Source organism: Mytilus galloprovincialis, chromosome 13, assembly GCF_965363235.1.
Source record: "Mytilus galloprovincialis chromosome 13, xbMytGall1.hap1.1, whole genome shotgun sequence".
Classification (NCBI taxonomy): domain Eukaryota; kingdom Metazoa; phylum Mollusca; class Bivalvia; order Mytilida; family Mytilidae; genus Mytilus; species Mytilus galloprovincialis.
This window is the reverse complement of record NC_134850.1, coordinates 70,580,460-70,600,241: the sequence shown is the minus strand read 5'-3', so window position 1 is coordinate 70,600,241 and position 19,782 is coordinate 70,580,460. Positions and strand designations below refer to the sequence as shown.

At 31.3% G+C, this 19,782-nt stretch overlaps 1 protein-coding gene across 2 annotated transcripts; it reads right to left on the bottom strand.

Annotated features, from left to right (window-relative positions):
- Window positions 1-10,931: 10,931 nt before the first annotated feature.
- Window positions 10,932-18,292, bottom strand: LOC143057645 (uncharacterized). Of its 2 annotated transcripts, none has more exons than XM_076230996.1 (3): window positions 18,155-18,292; window positions 12,530-12,667; window positions 10,932-11,302 (listed from the first exon to the last, which is right to left on the bottom strand). In XM_076230996.1, the coding sequence occupies exons 1-3, from the start codon at window positions 18,288-18,290 to the stop codon at window positions 11,055-11,057; spliced, it is 522 nt and encodes a 173-aa protein (XP_076087111.1). In that variant the 5' UTR covers window positions 18,291-18,292; the 3' UTR covers window positions 10,932-11,054. The 2 variants fall into 2 exon arrangements, with proteins under 2 accessions (XP_076087111.1, XP_076087112.1); XM_076230997.1 differs by lacking the exon at window positions 18,155-18,292 and adding an exon at window positions 14,810-14,955.
- Between the last annotated feature and the right edge of the window lie 1,490 nt (window positions 18,293-19,782).

The window sequence follows — 19,782 nt, the reverse complement described above, 5'->3', positions numbered from 1 at the left end:
AACACATTGGCGAGATGTATAAGTACCGAGCGGACGGATATACCATTCAACAGTAAAAGTAATATTAATAATATAACAAAGACAATTGAAACAATTATAAAACACGTTGTTAAGATAATAAACAACATCAGTACGCAGAATCTATACATCCAGACCATCGTGTATTATTTGTGAAGTTGATACGGAATATTTATCAACAAGGTCTTGGTACCTTCCGATAAACTTTTTCAGAAAAAGGACGAGACGTTCTACTCAGACACTGATGACGTTTTACAAAGTCTGAGTAGGAGCTGCAAACTCTTGAATATCGAATAAGTTCGATAAATTGGAGATATAAGTCTAAAAATGAGGCGGAGAAAACCGTGTCTGTTGTTTCTTTAATCTCTAGTTCTGGGGGATATATTAATGGAACCCAATCAGAAAAGTTCGGATTGTTTATGGAAAGAACATCATCAATATATCTGAAAGTGAAATTAAATAATCTGGCTTCTTTGGTCCTCTTGTTTTTGACAAGTGTCTGGAGGAACTCCGATTCATAAAAAAAATAAGAAGAGGTCAGCAAGAAGAGGCGCACAGTTTGTTCCCATAGCGTACTATATTGTTCATAAATTATCCGCTTTAAACTTTTGTATCAGATTCAATAACTTTTATATTCGATTCCATCTGTGTTACTGTTGATGATTATGAACTTACAAGCTATATGTAACCAATATATGGTCTTTTGTTCTAAATAGTTCATGAAGAGACAAAAATGTTGTTGGTATTTATTTTAGGGGGAGGGGTGCAGACGTAGACATGTGGATCACATAAACGATATTTACCAGACGGAAGTTGAAAACTACCAGCCCTAGGTAGCATGCATTCTATTCTTTTGTAATCTGGATCTTTGCAATGGATCATATATTCCGGATTTGGCATTCCAGAAAATATACACAATGTTATTTTCATATATTTCATTGCTGAAGAAAAAAGATATGAACTAAATTATTTTTACCTATGAAAAAGTATATTTTAATGTCAGTTGCAGAAAGATATATAAAGCTGAAATGTCAGTTAACTGCTAGTAGTCTGTTGTTATTTATGTTTTATTGTCATTTTGTTTATTTTCTATGGTTACATCTTCTGACATCAGACTCGGACTTCTCTTGAACTGAATTTTAATGTGCGTATTGTTATTTGTTTACTTTTCTACATTGGCTAGAGGTATAGGGGGAGGGTTGAGATCTCATAAACATGTTTATCCCCGGCGCAAATTTGCGCGTGTCCAAAGTCAGGAGCCTCTGACCTTTGTTAGTCTTGTATTATTTTTTATTTTAGTTTCTTGTGTACAATTTTGAGTTTAGTATGAAGTCCATAATCACTGAAGTAGTAAAGATATTTGTTTGGGGGCAAGCTGAAGGACGTATTTTTGTATTTCTCTATAATTTTGGTAACAAAAACGAAGATGAATTTGGAAAGAACCGGTAATTAATTTTACGCATTTGTGATTTCAGCACACAAACCAATAATACTTTTAAAAAAAATTCAAAAGTAGTATATAAACTAATAGATGCGATAGATGTGAATAAACCTAAACTAATTACATATTCATCTTTGAAATGTTCCTTTCATCAGTAATTTACACCACTACTAATTTATCATCATATAAATTATTTCTTTTGACAAAACAAAACATAACTGCTTAAATGTTTGCAGAGTATACAAAACATGACTATTTCAGTATTGTGTAATTATATATATTTATATTACTAAAATAAAAAGTAACATTGCTATCGATAACATCTAATTAAACATTTGTACTACATACCTTGGTTTTAGCTGAAGGCAGGTACCAATGTTCGTCTCAAAATGTACAATATCTTTTTTTCTAGATTTCTTTGACAGTTGTCTTTCGTAGAATACTAACTTCAATGCTATCATATTAAAGATAGTCGTACGGTCAATGGCATAATAACATGCATGTTTTTTAATAATTATTTTATGACGAAAGGGAGGCAAAAAATAACAAAGGGACAATCAAACTCATAAATAAGAGTACCAAGTCCCTTAAGTAGGAGAAACCTATAAATAAATCTGATAAAAAAAAGAAAAAAGTGCCCATGTGCGTATTATCGTATTATCGTGAAGAATCCGTGATGGTTAAATTTAAATAATATTTTTTGGTTTAGGAAAGTCGTAGATATTGGGGTGTTCCACTATATATAATATGAAAGTATTAAATTCAATTTTTATTTATTTCATAAAAAAAAAATTCAAAATATTAAAACTAGGAAAATTACTGAGCATCCCACTATACTTGTATCTGAAGAATATGTCTTCATTTTATCTTAGTAATCTTTTACAAAAATCTTCTCCTCTGAAACTACTGGGCCAAATTAATCCAAACTTAGCCACAATTATCTTTGGGATATCTAGTTTAAAAAATGTGTGGCGTGACCCGGCCAACCAACCAAGATGGCCGCCATGGCTAAAAATAGAACATAGGGGTAAAATGCAGTTTTTGGCTTATAACTCAAAAACCAAAGAATGAAGAGCAAATCTGACAGCGGTACAAGTGTTTATCAGGTCAAGATCTATCTGTCCTGAAATTTCCAGATGAATCGGACAACCTGTTGTTGGGTTGCTGCCCCTGAATTGGTAATTTTAAGGAAATTTTGCTGTTTTTGGTTATTATCTTGAATATTATTATAGATAGAGGTAAACTGTAAACAGCAATAATGTTCAGCAAAGTAAGATTTACAATTAAGTTAGCATGACCAAAATGGTCAGTTGACCCCTGAAGGAGTTATTGCCCTTTATAGTCAATTTTTAACCATTTTTTCGTAAATCTTAGTAATCTTTTACAAAAATCTTCTCTGAAACTACTGGGCCAAATTAAACTAAACTTGGCCACAATCATCATTGGGGTAACTTGTTTAAAAAATGTGTGGCGTGACCTGACCAATCAACCAAAATGGCTGCCACGGCTAATAATAGAACATAGGGGTAAAATGCAGTTTTTGGCTTATAACTCAAAAACCGAAGCATTAAGAGAAAATCTGACAGGGTTTAATTGTTTATCAGGTCAAGATCTATCTGCCCCGATGTTTTCACATGGATCGGTCAACCCGTTGTTAGGTTATTGTCCTGAATTGGTAATTTGACGGAAATTTTTCAGTTTTTTGTTATTATCTTGAATATTATTATAGATAGAGATAAACTGTATACAGCAATAACGTTCAGCAAAATAAGATCTAAAAATAAGTTTTACATGACCAAAATAGTCAATTGACCCCTTAAGGAGTTATTGCCCTTTATAGTTAATTTTTAACATTTTTCATAAATTTTTGTAAATTTTTAGAAAAAAATTTTCCATTGTAATTACTGGGCCAAGTTCATTATAGATAGAGATAATTGTAGCAACAAGAATGTTCAGTAAAGTAAGATCTACAAACACATCACTATCACCAAAACACAATTATGTCATGAATTTATCCGTGTCCATTGTTTAATATGCACAAGACCAAGGTGAGCGACACAGGCTCTTTAGAGCCTCTAGTTTTTTTAAGTTTCATATAATAAACCAGGTGCTCCGCAGGGCGCAGCTTTATACGACCACAGAGGTCGAACCCTGAACAGTTGGGGCAAGTATGGACAAAACATTCAAGCGTGATACAGCTCTGAATTTGGATTGTGATCAAATTTTTGACATTACATGGTTTTTTTTTACACAAAACAAATGTCAAGATTTTACAAATCAATTAAAGATTTCTTCTTCAAACTTATTTAAATCTAAAATTAAATAGTTGACACAGCATAGGTTTCTGACACAGAATGAATGTGGTCTAATGAACTTAAAAATTTTTTTTTTGCCTTTGAGCAATTCACTATGCTGTTGAATATCAATCCTCTAAAAAAAAATGTTTGAAGAAATTTTCTTTTTATTTATGAAATCTGAAATGAGAAAAATTTAACCCCCCCCCCCCCCCCCATTTTTTTTTTCACATCCCCGTTTCCCTTTTTCCAAAACTGATATCAATTAAAATTTCTAATGGAGTTTGCAACAATAACTACTCTTTTAGATACATCATAAAATATTAAAATGTAAAATAAAGTGCTTGTTATCACTGAATGGTAAAGATTGGTTGGTAGTAAAAGTGAATATACATTGTTTATTGTATAAAACAATAAAAAAAACTTCATCAGCAACATTTAATATTGGCAAATTTCCAATGAAATTATTTCCATAAAGTTATTGGCAAATAAAAATAGAAAATGACATCATAGTCATGTCTGGCAAATGTCCAACATTCATTATCTAAAAACATTTTAGATAAGGTAAGGAAAAAAAGCTTCATCAGCAACATTTTATGTTGGCAAATTTCCAATGAAGTTATTTACATAAAGTTATTGGCAAATAAAAATAGAAAATGACATCATAGTCATCTAAGTACATTTTTAAATTCAGCATATCAAAGAACCCCAAAGATTCAATTTTTTGTTAAAATCAAACTAAGTTTAATTTTGGACCCTTTGGACCTTAATGTAGACCAATTTGAAAACGGGACCAAAAATTAAGAATATACATACATAGTTAGATTCGGCATATCAAAGAACCCCAATTATTCAATTTTTGATGAAATCACACAAAGTTCAATTTTGGACCCTTTGGGCCCCTTATTCCTAAACTGTTGGGACCAAAACTCCCAAAATCAATCCCAATCGTCCTTTTGTGGTCATAAACCTTGTGTCAAAATTTCATAGATTTCTATTCACTTAAACTAAAGTTATAGTGCGAAAACCAAGAAAATGCTTATTTGGGCCCTTTTTGGCCCCTAATTCCTAAAATATTGGGACAAAAACTCCCAAAATCAATCCCAACCTTCCTTTTGTGGTCATAAACCTTGTGTTTACATTTCATTGATTTTTATTCACTTTTACTAAAGTTAGAGTGCGAAAACTAAAAGTATTCGGACGACGACGACGACGACGACGACAACGTGATAGCAATATATGACCAAAAAATTTAACTTTTTGCGGTCGTATAAAAACTATGTAGCCCAACAGTATGTCAATTTCATTTTTCAGATGAGCTCACATGTTATATTTTGTGTTCTTCGTCCTGTTGTTTGTCTCTTTGTCGGGTTTTCTGTTGTTACCTTTTTCAGTTTATTTTCGACTGATAGATTTGACTATCTCTTCGGTATTCCCTCCCCCCCCCCCTGGGATGTTTCTTTATTGTTGGCACTCTTTCTGTGTACTACATATTTCTGGTTACAACGTTACATTTTCAGCATTTTGATAGTATGTCTATTTCAAATCTCTTAACATTATGATTTTCAAACATGGAATATTGTGATCGCTTTTGGTATTATTTCTGTACCAAAATTTTAAGTACAACTGAAGTACTTTAAAATACAGGTAAGTAAAGAAATAGTACTTAATATCAAAAGTAAATTTTCAGTACTACAGATTTTAAGTACAAAAATAGTACCTATGCAAAATTGATTGTGTACACTGTTTAAATCTATCAAACATCTTTAGCCTGTAAATCTTTTTAAAAGAAAGTTTAAAGCAAAATGCTAACTACATGTACGGTCATGAAAATAAACTCATCATTTCGTCTAAAAATGACTCATTAGTGACGCTCGAATCAGAAATTGTTAATAGGCCAAATAAAGTACGAAGTTGAAGAGCAATGAGGATCAAAAATTCCTAAAAGTTTTGCCAAATACAGCTAAGGTAATCTATTAATGAGATAGAAAAGACTTATTATTTCAAAAATGACCGTTGAGATAATGATGGAATCGTTTGACCGAAGTCACACCAACTATACGTCTAATGGTTGTTAAAGGGAATCATTAATACTTAATATACTACATTTGTGTAACCAAAAACCTTACCCCTTCCTAAAGTTTCATTATACCTGAATATGAATGTTTGAATGCTCGTTATTTTGCATGGCGGTATATGAATGCATTAAAGGAAACACTTGTCATGTCAACGCATCCGGTCTAACCATGGAGGGAGGTCATGCGATTCCTTCTTTTTGTTTAGTTCTTACCTTAATGTGTATCGTTTTCATTTATTGATGAGTCGAACATTGCCTCTTATATCAGACAAATTTTACATTTAATCCAATTTCGTTTTTGAAACTATGATTATTAACGTGATAATATGTTCAACTTCAAAATCAAAACAAGTATCAAATTAGAAAACCAGTCATACAATTATCAAGGAATTGATACCTTGACCCATCCTATGCTAAAAAAAATGCAAACACATTTGAACTATAATGGTCCATTTAATAAAGTAAGTAAAGACATTTTCCCTCAGCTGGGTATTTCATTTTCATTTTATTAGAAAAATGATCAATAAATGCTGACTAAAATATAAAAATAACATAATGGAAGTTACAGTGAATAACAGCAGGTCAACAAATTATTTCACTTTTGAAAAATAGAAACCTATAAACTTCTATAGAAAAAGTCTAACTTGGTACGTTATAACATATTAAGATAAGAAGATGTCAACTGTTTATATACTTTGAATAAATGGACATTAAATGTGTCCTATAAACTCTGAGATCATTTCAGATCACGAATCAAGTGCACCAAATACTCGTGTCCTCAAGGTTTCACCAAAGAGGCCTTTGTTAAACAGCATTTTTTCCAGTTCTGGATTAAATCGACATGGAATTGCTATCGAGGAATAACACGGAGAAATGTTCGATTTGCCAGTACCCATGATGTTAATTATATATCCTTGATATCCAAGCACTGGAAAGAGAGAATATGCAGTTAATATAACGCTCTTAAAGTAGAAATTAAAAAATCTAGAAGTTAAAATTGATTCTATAAGTCAGAAGAGCATTAGTTAAGGATCAACATAAGCTAGGAGTATTTATAGATTATGGAAATCTGTTTCGAGATCAATTATACATTTTTTTTTATTTTGGAAACGAATGAGTCGGGCTTTTACCTTATTTTTGCGTTGATATTATTTGGGTCTCAAATCGGAAGAAAAGAAATCTGGAATCTGCATACATTTGGTTAAATGACCTTTTATGGGCTATAGGAGTCAAAATATTATGATATTTTATCCAGTATCGTAGACAAAGCAAAGGGCAGCCAGAACATTTGACAAGAATTCTAAAACAAAAACTCACCTAGGTACATCAATTAAATACCAGGCTAAAAATCATGTACTCCTAACGATTTGTCTTCATAAGATTCACCAATAACACTCAAATCCAAAACAATTGCGACACAAAATAAAATACAAATATCATGAGTTTGATTAATACTTTGTGTAAATATCAACGTTAATAAAGGTTATACTAAATTCAGTAATCGTTACCTAGGATAGACACATCTTACACAGCGTTTGGAATATTTTAACATATTAATAGTAAATCAACAGAAAATAAACATCCCACTGATATTTTGTGCTTTCTTCATGGATGATAACACACTCTATAGCCAAACGTTCACATACAGTGGTTGTAATCACCCAGAGTATATTGGGAAAAAAACAGGTTTAATCCATCATTTTCTACATAGGTAAAATACATGTACCAAATCAGGAATATGAAAGTTGTTATCCATTCGTATGATTTGTTTGAGCTTTTGATTTTCCCATTTGATTAGGAACTTTCCGTTTTGAATTTTCCTCGGAGTTTAGTATTTTTGTGATTTTACTTTTGAAGACACTACATGTACAATGGCAGTTCATGTATTTTCATACATAGATTTCTCCGTAAAAAAACGGCAAAAGATTCAAAAGGGACATTCAAACTCATAAGTCGAAAATAAACTGACAACGCTATGGTTAAAATGAACACTTACCAGAAGGAAGCTGTAAGCTCCCCGGCTTTGGTAATGCTGCTTTGATTGTTTCGAAATCTGGATCATTGCTTTCAATCTTATATTCAGGATTTCGTCTTCCAGAAAAGACGCATAATGTTACATTCATAATTCTAAAAAAAAAGCATCACATGGTCTGAATCAATCGTTCGAGGTTCTGGTTTGCTAGACAGTTTAATATTTGCGTTCTCGATGATTTTTACGAAAAATAAGTCTTGAAGCAAAAATGCACATGTTTTCGTTTGAATTCGATTTTTTTATTTCTCGAACCTTACACATTATTTTTAATCGTGTTTATCTTCATGAAAAATTTAAAATATATAAGTGGCATCTAGATTTAAGTAATAAATTTTATACCGTACAGTTGATGTGGGTCCCTTCAGATGATTTCGATTCTTAGCGATTTGAATTTAGAATGAAAACTACGATATTGTATTGGTTCATTTATCGACATGTTTATGAAAGTCACATTAAATAAAGACAACAGTAGTATACCACTGTTCAAAAGTCATAAATAGATTTAGAGAAAACAAATCCGGACTACATAAAAAATACTTTACTAATTATAAAATGTTGCATGTCTAAATATTGGTTTTTTTTTAAATAGAACATTTGTATAATCATGTTTAATAGGTAAAGTTCAATAAGTGTAGATGTATACTTATATTAAAAACGCTATCCGGTGTCCCACTTTTCTTGGATCTCGAGCTCTTTTTAACAATTAAAAAAATCAAAGAGTAGAATGATCTGATAGATACGATTGCCATTGTTTTCATTGACACATGTATACATGTAACTGGATAATATTATTTTCAAAACTAATTCAACTGCACATGTAAAATGTACGTAATCTGAAGTTACAAAATAGTCAATACCGGATACAAATGTATGAATAATGTACTCATTGTGTTTTATTTTTGTACTATCAATTCCAAGTTTACTTTCCACAGCAGTCACAGCAGAGACTCATAGTGAGAGAAGGTATTTCACTTCGTATCTTATCACCCTTTTTCCTACGATAATTCTAGGAGGAACCCCATTCCTGACTCTTTTAAAAATATTTAATTTCCTTTGGGACAGTGGTCATGACTGTCATACAAGTGAGAGGTTTAGCTAGCTATAAAACCAGGTTCAATCCACCATTTTGTACATTAGAAAATGCCTGTACCAAGTCAGGAATATGACAGTTGTTATCCATTCGTTTGATGTGTTTGGACTTTTGATTTTGCCTTTTGATTTTGGACTTTCCATTTTGAATTTTCCTCGGAGTTCTGTATTTTTGTGTTTTTACTTTTTCCGTACACATTACTCGGTTAAAATTGCGATCGTATTTAATATAACACGACGTTTACCGACAGAACGAGTTAATTTTTCTCGACATGTTTTGTTTTCAGAATTTACGGAGGTCACTTCCGGAAGGGAGACAACTCCAAATGATAATATGGAAGTCTCCATTTCGCCGTAAGGGATGTTGCGATGTGGACTACATTTATTTTAATTCAAATGATGCATATGATTTAAAATTATGAAACTACAATAACCCTCAGTAGCAGACAAACTTAGAAACGATCCCATGAGTTTTAAATCAATCAATTGAGTAGGGAATCCAGAGCAACCATCCAATCTAATACCCCTTGAAGTCAAGAAAACTATACGCATGTGCATAGTTACCTAAACAAACAATAGAGCAAGTAGTTATCAAAGGTTCCAGGATTATAATTTAGTAGGCCAGACGCGCGTTTCGTCTACATAAGACTCATCAGTGACGCTCGAAGACAAACATGTTAAAAGGGCCAAACGAAGTACGAAGTTGAAGAGCATTGGAGACCGAAAATTCATAAAAGTTTTGTCAAATACAGCTGAGGTAATCTATTCTTGAGGTAGAAAAGCCTTACTATTTCAAAAATTCAAAGATTTGCTAACAGTTAATTTATAATTATGAACATATCAATGATAACTCAAGTCAACACAGAAGTGCTGACAACTGGGCTGGTACGAACTCCAAAATGAGTTAATTCCAGTCTGGGACTTCCTGATGTACTGTTAATGTGGTTCAAACTTATAAATAAACTACTATTGTATTAGAACGACATGATATAGAAGACACATGAAAACTATGATGCTGTGGTATTTTAGAGATTAATACACTTAATTAAGTAATCAATCTTGCGTGAAATAAAAATGGCTGATGTACAAATTTAATATCAGAGGAGTGTTATGATAAAATTCAATAAATGGGAAAGTATATATTATCAAGACGCACGACTTATTATATCTATTTGAACTTATTTATAAAGTTTAAATATTATATAATGCCTGTACAATCCGTTTTGTAAAATATTATTTACTAAATACTTATGAAAATATATTAACAGCTTTACCAAAAAGCACAAATTTACGAATCGGGCAGTAGTGTTATATTAAGTCAGATGTTTTGCTGATCATGACGAGGGTTGCGTGTAGATTGATGTTTTAACCTTTGAAATGCTCCCTTCGTTAACTGATTGCACCACTATTTGTCATATATTATTTACTATTTTAGCATTCCAAAAACTTAGTATTGTACATCTAGTTAGAGATACACAACTCTTGTATAGTATGAAATAATAAACGAAACTCCACAAAATTCACATTAATAAAAGTCACACTTTATCAATCTAAGAATTTAAAGTGAAATCAATATTGACAAAAATCTAATAATACATTACCTCGATTTCACCTCATGGAAAGTAAACAATGATCGTCTCAAAGTGTATAACTTTATTTATAGATTTTCTTTATTATGCATGGCTGCAGAAACTTTCATATGTACTATTCTAGCTCACTTTGAAACTACTATATGCCGACTTAAACTCTCTGAGCTTAAACTAATCTATTTGTTGATAATCTGTTGTAGATGAATGATGATCAATTAAACGACAGCAACATAAATTACTGCCTAAAAGGAGCAGGTGCATATAATATTGTATTAAAAGGCAACGTAAAGCTATAATACATGTGTAGAAAGGCTCATGGATGAATTATGTCATGTTTAAGTGGACAATAGATTACTACTGTTCAATAAGAAAACTTACAAACAAAAAGGAGCAGTAAAAATGTAATTTATTGATGACAATTGAAAACAGCTATTAAACCACAAAGTATAGTACAACAAATAAAGATAAAGGCAACAGTGTTTTAACAAAGATTTGTTTTTATGTAATATATATACTATATGTCTCTATGTAAGTGTCTTTTTGACTCCTGATCGAATCCCGATCTTGGATCTTGGCCCGATCTTGGATTTTGATCACCATATACCATATTCCTTATTTCTTCATCCAATTCACCCTTGTTAAACAGCAAGTTTTCAAGATCTGGATTATAACCACGCGGAACTTCAATCATAGACAAGCGTTCCTTTATTTTCTTTTTACCAGGTGGCATGATAAAAATCATATAACCTCGATATCCAAGAGCTGAAACAAGATATAGACTAGTAGATTATATACATAGTTATCTCCCCTTACACAATATATCGATGCGACTAGTAGATTATATACATAGTTATCTCCCCTTACACAAGATATCGATACGACTTGTAGATTATAAACATAGTTAACTCCCCTTACACAAGATATCGATGTCACTAGTAGATTATATACATAGTTATCTCCCCTTACACACGATATCGATGCGACTAGTAGATTATATACATAATTATCTCCCCTTACACAAGATATCGATGCGACTAGTAGATTATATACATACAATATAATATGTAAACTGAAAGTTACCATAAAAAAAATTAACGTTTACTAAATTAATTCATCGATTGATTTAGATACCAAGTAAGCTGTACATGCCGGTTGTAAAACGCGTGCATTGAGATAAAATCATTGTAAACTTATTTGTTTATGATAAATTAAAATATATTAATTTATGTATTGCTTTAGATTTACGAAAAGTATTGTCTTCCGTCATGTCGATATCATACAACGTCATGTGTTTCGCTGTCGGGCATGACGTCTTTTCGCTAAATCTTTTGGATGTGTACTGATTGATACTTAAGACTGGTTTACCTCACCGCAAGTACTCATATGGATCGGAACTTCTTTTGGTTTTTTTTTCCATTTTTGTTTTTGTTTGGTTCACTCGAATTTGAAACAAGCCATTTTAATTGTTTTAAAGACTGTTCTTATGTAACTCTGTTGCATCACTATCCTAGGTTAAAAGATTGGTTTAGCTCTCATTGTCATGTTGAGCTCCATGTATACTTGTGTATGTATCAGTCATATGTATGTTATTCAGCAGTTACCGTTGGTTACAGTTAGTCTTATTTGTTTTTCGATTATTGTTTTGTTACAAATCAGGTCATTTTCTTTTTCGTTTTATTGAATTCGATGACCTTTATGAGCCATTCAAGTCTCTTATTAAAAGTGGGTAATATTGGGCAAAATAGTTTACCCTATATATTTAGAAAACCACTCAAGAAATCTGAACATCCGAAAAAAAAATCCTAAACATAAAATTTACATATTAAAGTTGAAAGTTTTTTATGCAATGTTTTGTGGATTAATTTGTCTTTTCGGAGTCTATAAATTTGAGCCATTGTGTAGTTAGTTTATTTCGAATTTTGCAAATGTCCAATTGGTCACATGTCATCATGTTTTACTTACATAAATGTCATGTTAACAAAAAATTACCAGAATGTAGATGGACACTACCTTCCTCTGGTAACATGGATTTGATTCTATTGTAATCAGGATCTTTACTTTCAATATTATATTCGGGATCTGGCATTCCGGAAAACACACACAACCATACTTTCATATATTCCATTTCTAAGAAAAGATAGAAATGATCTGAATTATTCGTTTGTGTATTCGAGAGTTATTATTTGTAATTTGCTATAATTGTGCAAAATAAAATGTATGCGATGAAAAAAGTTTCATTCGTAATTCTACTGACGAAGCCAATTGTATAATGATCGAGTTTTCTCTGAAATACTTGAAGCTAAATAATTAACAAAAAAGGAAGATATATCCAAAACTGTGTATGATAATATTATCAATTCTCTCATCTAATACTCTATATAATGCAAAACAGACATTTTCAGATATACGATTTCCAATTGTCAACTTCCCATTTCTCCTATTATATTGCGTTTACAAATATGCATTAATACGTTACGCTTGTACATATAAAAAAGAAGATGAGGTATGATTGCCAATGAGACAACTGTCCACAAGAGACCAAAATGAGACAGAAATTAACAACTATAGGTCACCGTACGGCTTTCAACAATGAGCATAGCCCATACCGCATAGTCAGCTATAAAAGGTCCCGATAATACAATGTAAAACAATTCAAACGAGAAAACTAACGGCCCTATTGATATAAAATAAAATGAACGAAAAACAAATATGTAACACATAAACAAACGACAACCACTGAATTACTGGCTCCTGACTTGGGTCAGGCACAAACTTAAATAATGTGGCGCGGTTAAACATGTTAGCGGTATCCTTACCCTCCCCCTAACCTGGGACAGTGGTATAACAGTTCAACATAAGAATGAACTATAAAAATCAGTTGAAAAAGGCTTAACTCATCAGATGGACAAAAAAACAAGTGGACGTGGCCGGGTACTTGTACATCCCGACAAAAAAGACACTAGGAACAGATCTGAGAGTACTCGCAGTTATCTGACTGGTAGTTCAAAGCCACTAACAACTAATAATACAAATCATGCATCTAAGACTAAACTATCAATCCGTACACATCCAACATCCAATGGATTTAGTGTAAAGACGTCAATGTTCAAATGTTCCCATTACATTAACTTCATTCAAGAGCTCGTATTACACCAAAAAAAAACTTAATTATTAGGAAAAACCATGTTCTGCTCATACGAACAAAAAGATTGTCTTATAAATGCGTAAAATAAAACAAAAACTAATGTGGGATGATGAATTGCGCGGATCATTATTAGGAGAAATTACTAAATTTTTACGGTCACCATTACAAATATGATGATTGATATGGTGTGTCTGTCTACAGTAACTAGCGCAATGTTTTTGATCTTTATATACCAGAATAGTCTTCTTATTTAGAAGTTCACCAATTGTGATGTTTCATAGAGTTAAGATTCGCATTGCTTATGATCCATTAAATTGTAGCAGAAAACGATTACTCTAGCCTGTCGAGGCTTCTAAATGTGTTTTTCTTGCAGTTTTTTTTTTTTTTTCAATTACTCTAGCGCTTTACTTGTTAAAACAAATATATACAAGTTCGTACAAAAAGGAACATAACTTCAAACTTCATTTACTTGGATAAAAATGACTTTAAATAATTATAGAAGAATAAGTAAAAATCTCAATACTTGTTATCTTAACATGTTAACTAAATATTTCTAAAATGCCTGAATACTACTACTGTATTGTATTTAAAACAAATTTAAAAATAAGTTGCTAAAATACATCTGCTTATATAAAAAATAAAGTGATATGAGTTTTTCGTTATAAAGCTTAAAATTGATTCATATAACCTATATGTGAATACTGTCAAGGCCTGCATAGGTTTTCCATCTGTATATATTCAAAACACTCCATGAATTTATAAAATATCAAATGGAGTATAATGTTAACATATTCTAATAAAAGGGTTTTTTTCTCCGTTTCCGTCTTCTTCTTTGAGTTATGATTGGTTGATTGATTGATGGATTTTTGTTGGTTTTTTGTTTTTCAATATAGTTCGTAAAATTATTCTTTCATCTTTGAAATGTTCCTTCTATGTTTTATGTTTATGTGTATAAAACGATATAAAATAACACATGCTATATTTATAATTTTAAACGATGTAATTTGAGGTCAGTCAGACGCCTGCTTTAGAATACATATCATCTTGATAATTATAATCTGTACCCTGATAAAAATAATTTCATTAATATCTACATTAATGATGAAAGTGAACTAAATACTTACTTCTATTTCTGCCTCTGGTAAGTAAACAAAGGTCATCTCAAAGTGTAAATGTGCGTAATTTCGGTTTGTATTACAGTTGTCTTTCGTAGAATGTCAATAAAAACATAATCGTACTGCCTTGAATATATTCAGACAGCATGGTCAATGATGGTTAACTAATGAGTTTTACATATATGTCAGAAGAGGATTATTTTGCTAAACCTTGTACACCTCTATGGAACGCACACATGTTTCATGTTTTATTTTTCTACATTGAATCGATACAATTGCTGGGAATTGTCAGTATTGCTTTTGCATACATATCTGTTCAATGTTTTAAAGGATATTAGAAGATTTAGTTAATTTACTTGAAATGTTAACGATTTTGAGTTTCATTACTATACACACAATCATTACCAGATGCCAACAAGTTATGAAATCAATGCTATTACGAATAAATCTATGATCTTGATAAGAGCACTGTCTGGGGGGTCTCAGAAGAGGTAATTAGGAAATTAGGAAATCGCATGCTTATTCTCCCATATATTAGGTTGCAATTTTTCTAGTTATAAATTGCTAATAAGCTACAAGTTCAACCTGTTTACAGTTTAAAGATTTGGATTCCGTACTGGATGTGAAAAAGTTTTACCTTCTCCTAATTTTATAATTATACACTGTAGAGATAATGATTTGACAGTTTTAGAATTGACAAGGAAGGGTTTTATTGAAAATGTCAAATGTTGTATCCTACGTTAACGTCAAAAATTTGTAATAGAAAAAGGGGGAAAAGCTGTTTGTCATGAGAATATTAGGGTAAGTGAAATGTCTTTATACAGTAGAGATGGAACTCATTTATCACAAACTGGAAATAAGGTTTTCTTAAATATATACAAGGGGGTTTGAGTCTTTTCTACGCTCAACAAAATCAACTTTTCCAATGCTTTGATAATGAAATTTTGTGGAGGTGAGAACACAATACTGGGCAATTGGATAAAGAAAATATGCAGTACTTTATGAGAAAACACAAAAGGCGCAATACATGTCTATGATGATTCATTAAAAAAAAACACGCTTTTTTTTACCTTTAATGGTCACATTCCAATATATACCACGATAAAAAAATATATTTAAAACTTAATCTTTGGTGTGTCCAATAGAATAATAAAATAAAAATACCCTCTTCCCTTGAAACTGTTCATTTGTTTATGAAAACATTGCATTGTGTTGATTTTTCATCAAACTTGATCGTTAAAGACAATGCGTGACCAGACTTAATAATAAGAAAACAATATTTTGTTTAAGAAATAATTCCTTCATGTCATGCTCTATGCTCATTTTAACATGGGTAGGCATTTTATTTGTCGATATTTTACACTGAACGTTAGCGAGGTGTTAAATGTGGTCAAATATAATGCCTATCCATGTTAAAATGAGCATAGAGCATGACATGCAGGAATTATTTCGATTCTAATAGGACAAATTCAGTAATTTTATAGGTCGAATCGTACGAAAATACCGTAAAAATGATTGACTGTTCCCGTTTCCTCCCCGAGGAGTCTGTATGTATTACATTTCATATTTGATAAGTTTAAAAACTACGAGCAGGGTAAATACAAGTTGTTTTATAAAAATATATAATAAAAATTCATGTCAGCTGCTTAAATGTATATATTTTTAAGGATAACGATGGAAATTAAGTTAATATGAATAGTAAGTTCGTGCGCATGTGTCAAACATATTTTGTGCTCATTAGAACACGGCTTTGTTTACAAAGCGTAATAAGGACGTCATATTAGAATTACCAATTGATATACTTGCAACGCAGCGTGAAACTATTTTAGTAAGAATGAACATTCAAGCGTTAAATCCCCCCCTAAATTCAAAGCTTTACCTCGAAAATTAAAACAATAGAAGGACCTGTACGAGTGTAAATTGTTGAAAAAAAGGTATACACGTAAATGCATCCGCCTTGGAAATATATGCACTATGACACTATTGCTATTTCGTGGCTTCGCCGATACAAATTAAAAAGGTACAAAAATAACGTTATTTTTAATCAATTGTTTGTTTAGTGTTTTCACAATAGCTTTATGTTTTTGTACCAAACTTGATGGTGAAATTTTCATTCAACGTATACTTCAACTGAATATGCCCAGCTCGAACTGTTATTTAACCGATTAAGGGAGTTCGCTACTCAGTTTCAAAATAACAAGCTTTTCATAACACTAGTATATACTGATAGGGGATTAAAATTAAAACTATTCAATGTGCTTGTTTTTTTTAGATATAACTCATTAAGTCATTAACATTTTGGCGGGAAAATGTTCTCTATTGATTATTACCTTATACACATTATAAATAATAACAAATATTTTATTAAAGTCTCACTTCTAAAAACAACAATTTAGTATAAAACACAATATAATAAAAAGAGTCATGCGAATACATGTATATTTCATATATAACATATATCAACATACCTAGCATAACACATCATATATTCAGTCATTACGAGTATAAAATACACGTTTTCTTTACAAGTACTTCATGGACGATTCTGGCTGTGAAATAGTAAATTGTATCGTCATGAAACATAAATTAAAGTTGTTCCTCATTACACAAATTATTAAAAAAAACTTTCTACATTAACTATACTGTTCGCAAATCTGCATAGTCTGCACATTCTAACAATACATGCTCGCATCCACAATTACATCTTAAAATGATTATGATTGTCCTCTAGTTCTTAGAGTTTATTTAGGTACTTGATCCTCTTTACTAAACACTATTGTTCGCAAGCCTTCATCGAATTTGCCTTTATCAAACAGTAATTGTTCCAGTTGTATATTAAATCCACGCGGAATTTCTATCCTAGAATATCATGAACAGCACGCTAAAAGGGAAGGCCGTTTCATCTCAACAACATATCCAATATAGCCTAGCACTGAAAAGATAGAAAACATAAACTAAAGAGTAAATAAACCCGTATAGTTATATGTTTTCCAAACTTAGGTGATCTTTAATCATCATTGAACATAACAAAATGAAGTTAAAACACGTTAACCCATTTTTAATATACAAATAAATGTAAAATAAGCACCAAGGAGATGCCCACGATATGAAAAGCGTATTATGATGTTCATAAATTACTCGTTTAAAGCTTTTGTATCAGATTCAATATTTTTGTTTTCGATTCATTCTGTATTACTGTTGATGATTTAACTTGTGTGATATATGAAACCAATATAACCAATATATGGTCTTTTGTAAAAAGGATTTTATAGAAAGTTCATAAAAAGGCAAAATGTGTGTGTGTGTGGGGGGGGGGGTAGACGTAGACATGTGGATCATATAAACAATATTTACCAGACGGAAGTTGAAAACTACCTGCCGTAAGTAGCAGGCCTTCAATTCTTTTGTAATCTGGATCTTTGCTATGGATCATATATTCCGGATCTGGCATTCCAGAAAATACACACAATGTTATTTTCATATATTTCATTGCTGAAGAAAAACGATATGATCTGAATTATTTTTGCATATAAAAAAGTATATTTTAATGTGAGTTGCAAAATTGCAAAATTATTAAATATTTATGATTGTAACATATATGTAGAACAATTTAAAATCAACAGCAATATGATTCCACATAAAGTCGGAAAATGTTATTTTCGTTATTTAATTTTATATTCTACGAATAATATATCAGCTTAAGTATTCGATTTTTGAATTGTAGTTCATAAATTCAAGAGCAATGACTCTTTCTTTGAAACATAATGTTGGCAGTTGTTTTCTGACAATGGTCTTGAAGTAAAATTGCATTTTTTATCATTTTTTTTCAAATTCTAATGTTAACACATTTAAATAATCTGTCTTGCACTATATACTATTTTACAATATGCTAACCCTACAACATTAGCCTAAATGTCCATGTGTTTTAGTTATCCTTTGTCCACGGAGAATATTTAATAAAATATCTATAAATGAAACATTACATATTTTAATGATATAACTATAAGTAATCATCAAGTAATTCCCTAGATTGGATTTTTGTATTTTTTAATGATTCTTTTAGCGAAAAAATATCTGAATTTAGAAAGAATCGGTAATTAATTTTACGCATTCCAGCACAAAAACCAATAATACATATAAAGAAATAACGAATTTAAAAGTAGACTATAAATTCGTAGATACGATAGATGTGAATGAACCTAAACTAATTACATATTCATCTTTGAAATGTTCCTTTTATCAATGTTATACACCACTACTAATTTATCATCATATTTACTATTTCTTTTGACAAAAAAAACACAACTGCTAAAATGTTTTTATATATTCTTATACTAAGTAATTTCATATATATAAATGTAATAAAAATAACCTTAATATCGATAACATCTAAAAATACATGTGTACATGTACTACATACCTCAGTACAGTTCAATATGCTGAAGGCATGTTACCAATATAAGTCTCAAAATGTAAAAATATCTATTTTTCTAGATTTCTTCGACAGTTATCTTTCGTAGAATATAAACTTCAACTTGACTCGGACTTCTCTTATACTGAGTTTTACTGTGCGTATTGTTGTGCGTTTGTTTTTTTTCTACATTAGCTACAAGTAGAGGAGGTGGGTTGAGATCTCAAAAACATGTTAAACCCCGCCGCTTTTTGCGCCTGTCCCAAGTCAGGAGCATCTGGCCTTTGTTAGTTTTGTATGATTTTTAATTTTAGTTTCTTGTGTATAATTCGGAATAGGTATGACGTCCATTATGACTCAACTAGTATACATATTTGTTTAGGGGGCACCTGAAGGACGCCTCCAGGTGTAGGAGTTTCTCGCTGCATTGGGGACCCATTGATGGCCTTCGGCTATTGTCTGCTCTATGGTCGTGTTGTTGTCTCTTTGACACATTCCCCATTTTCATTCTCAATTTTATTCAATGCAATCATATTGAAGATAGTCTCACGAACAATGGCATAACGACATG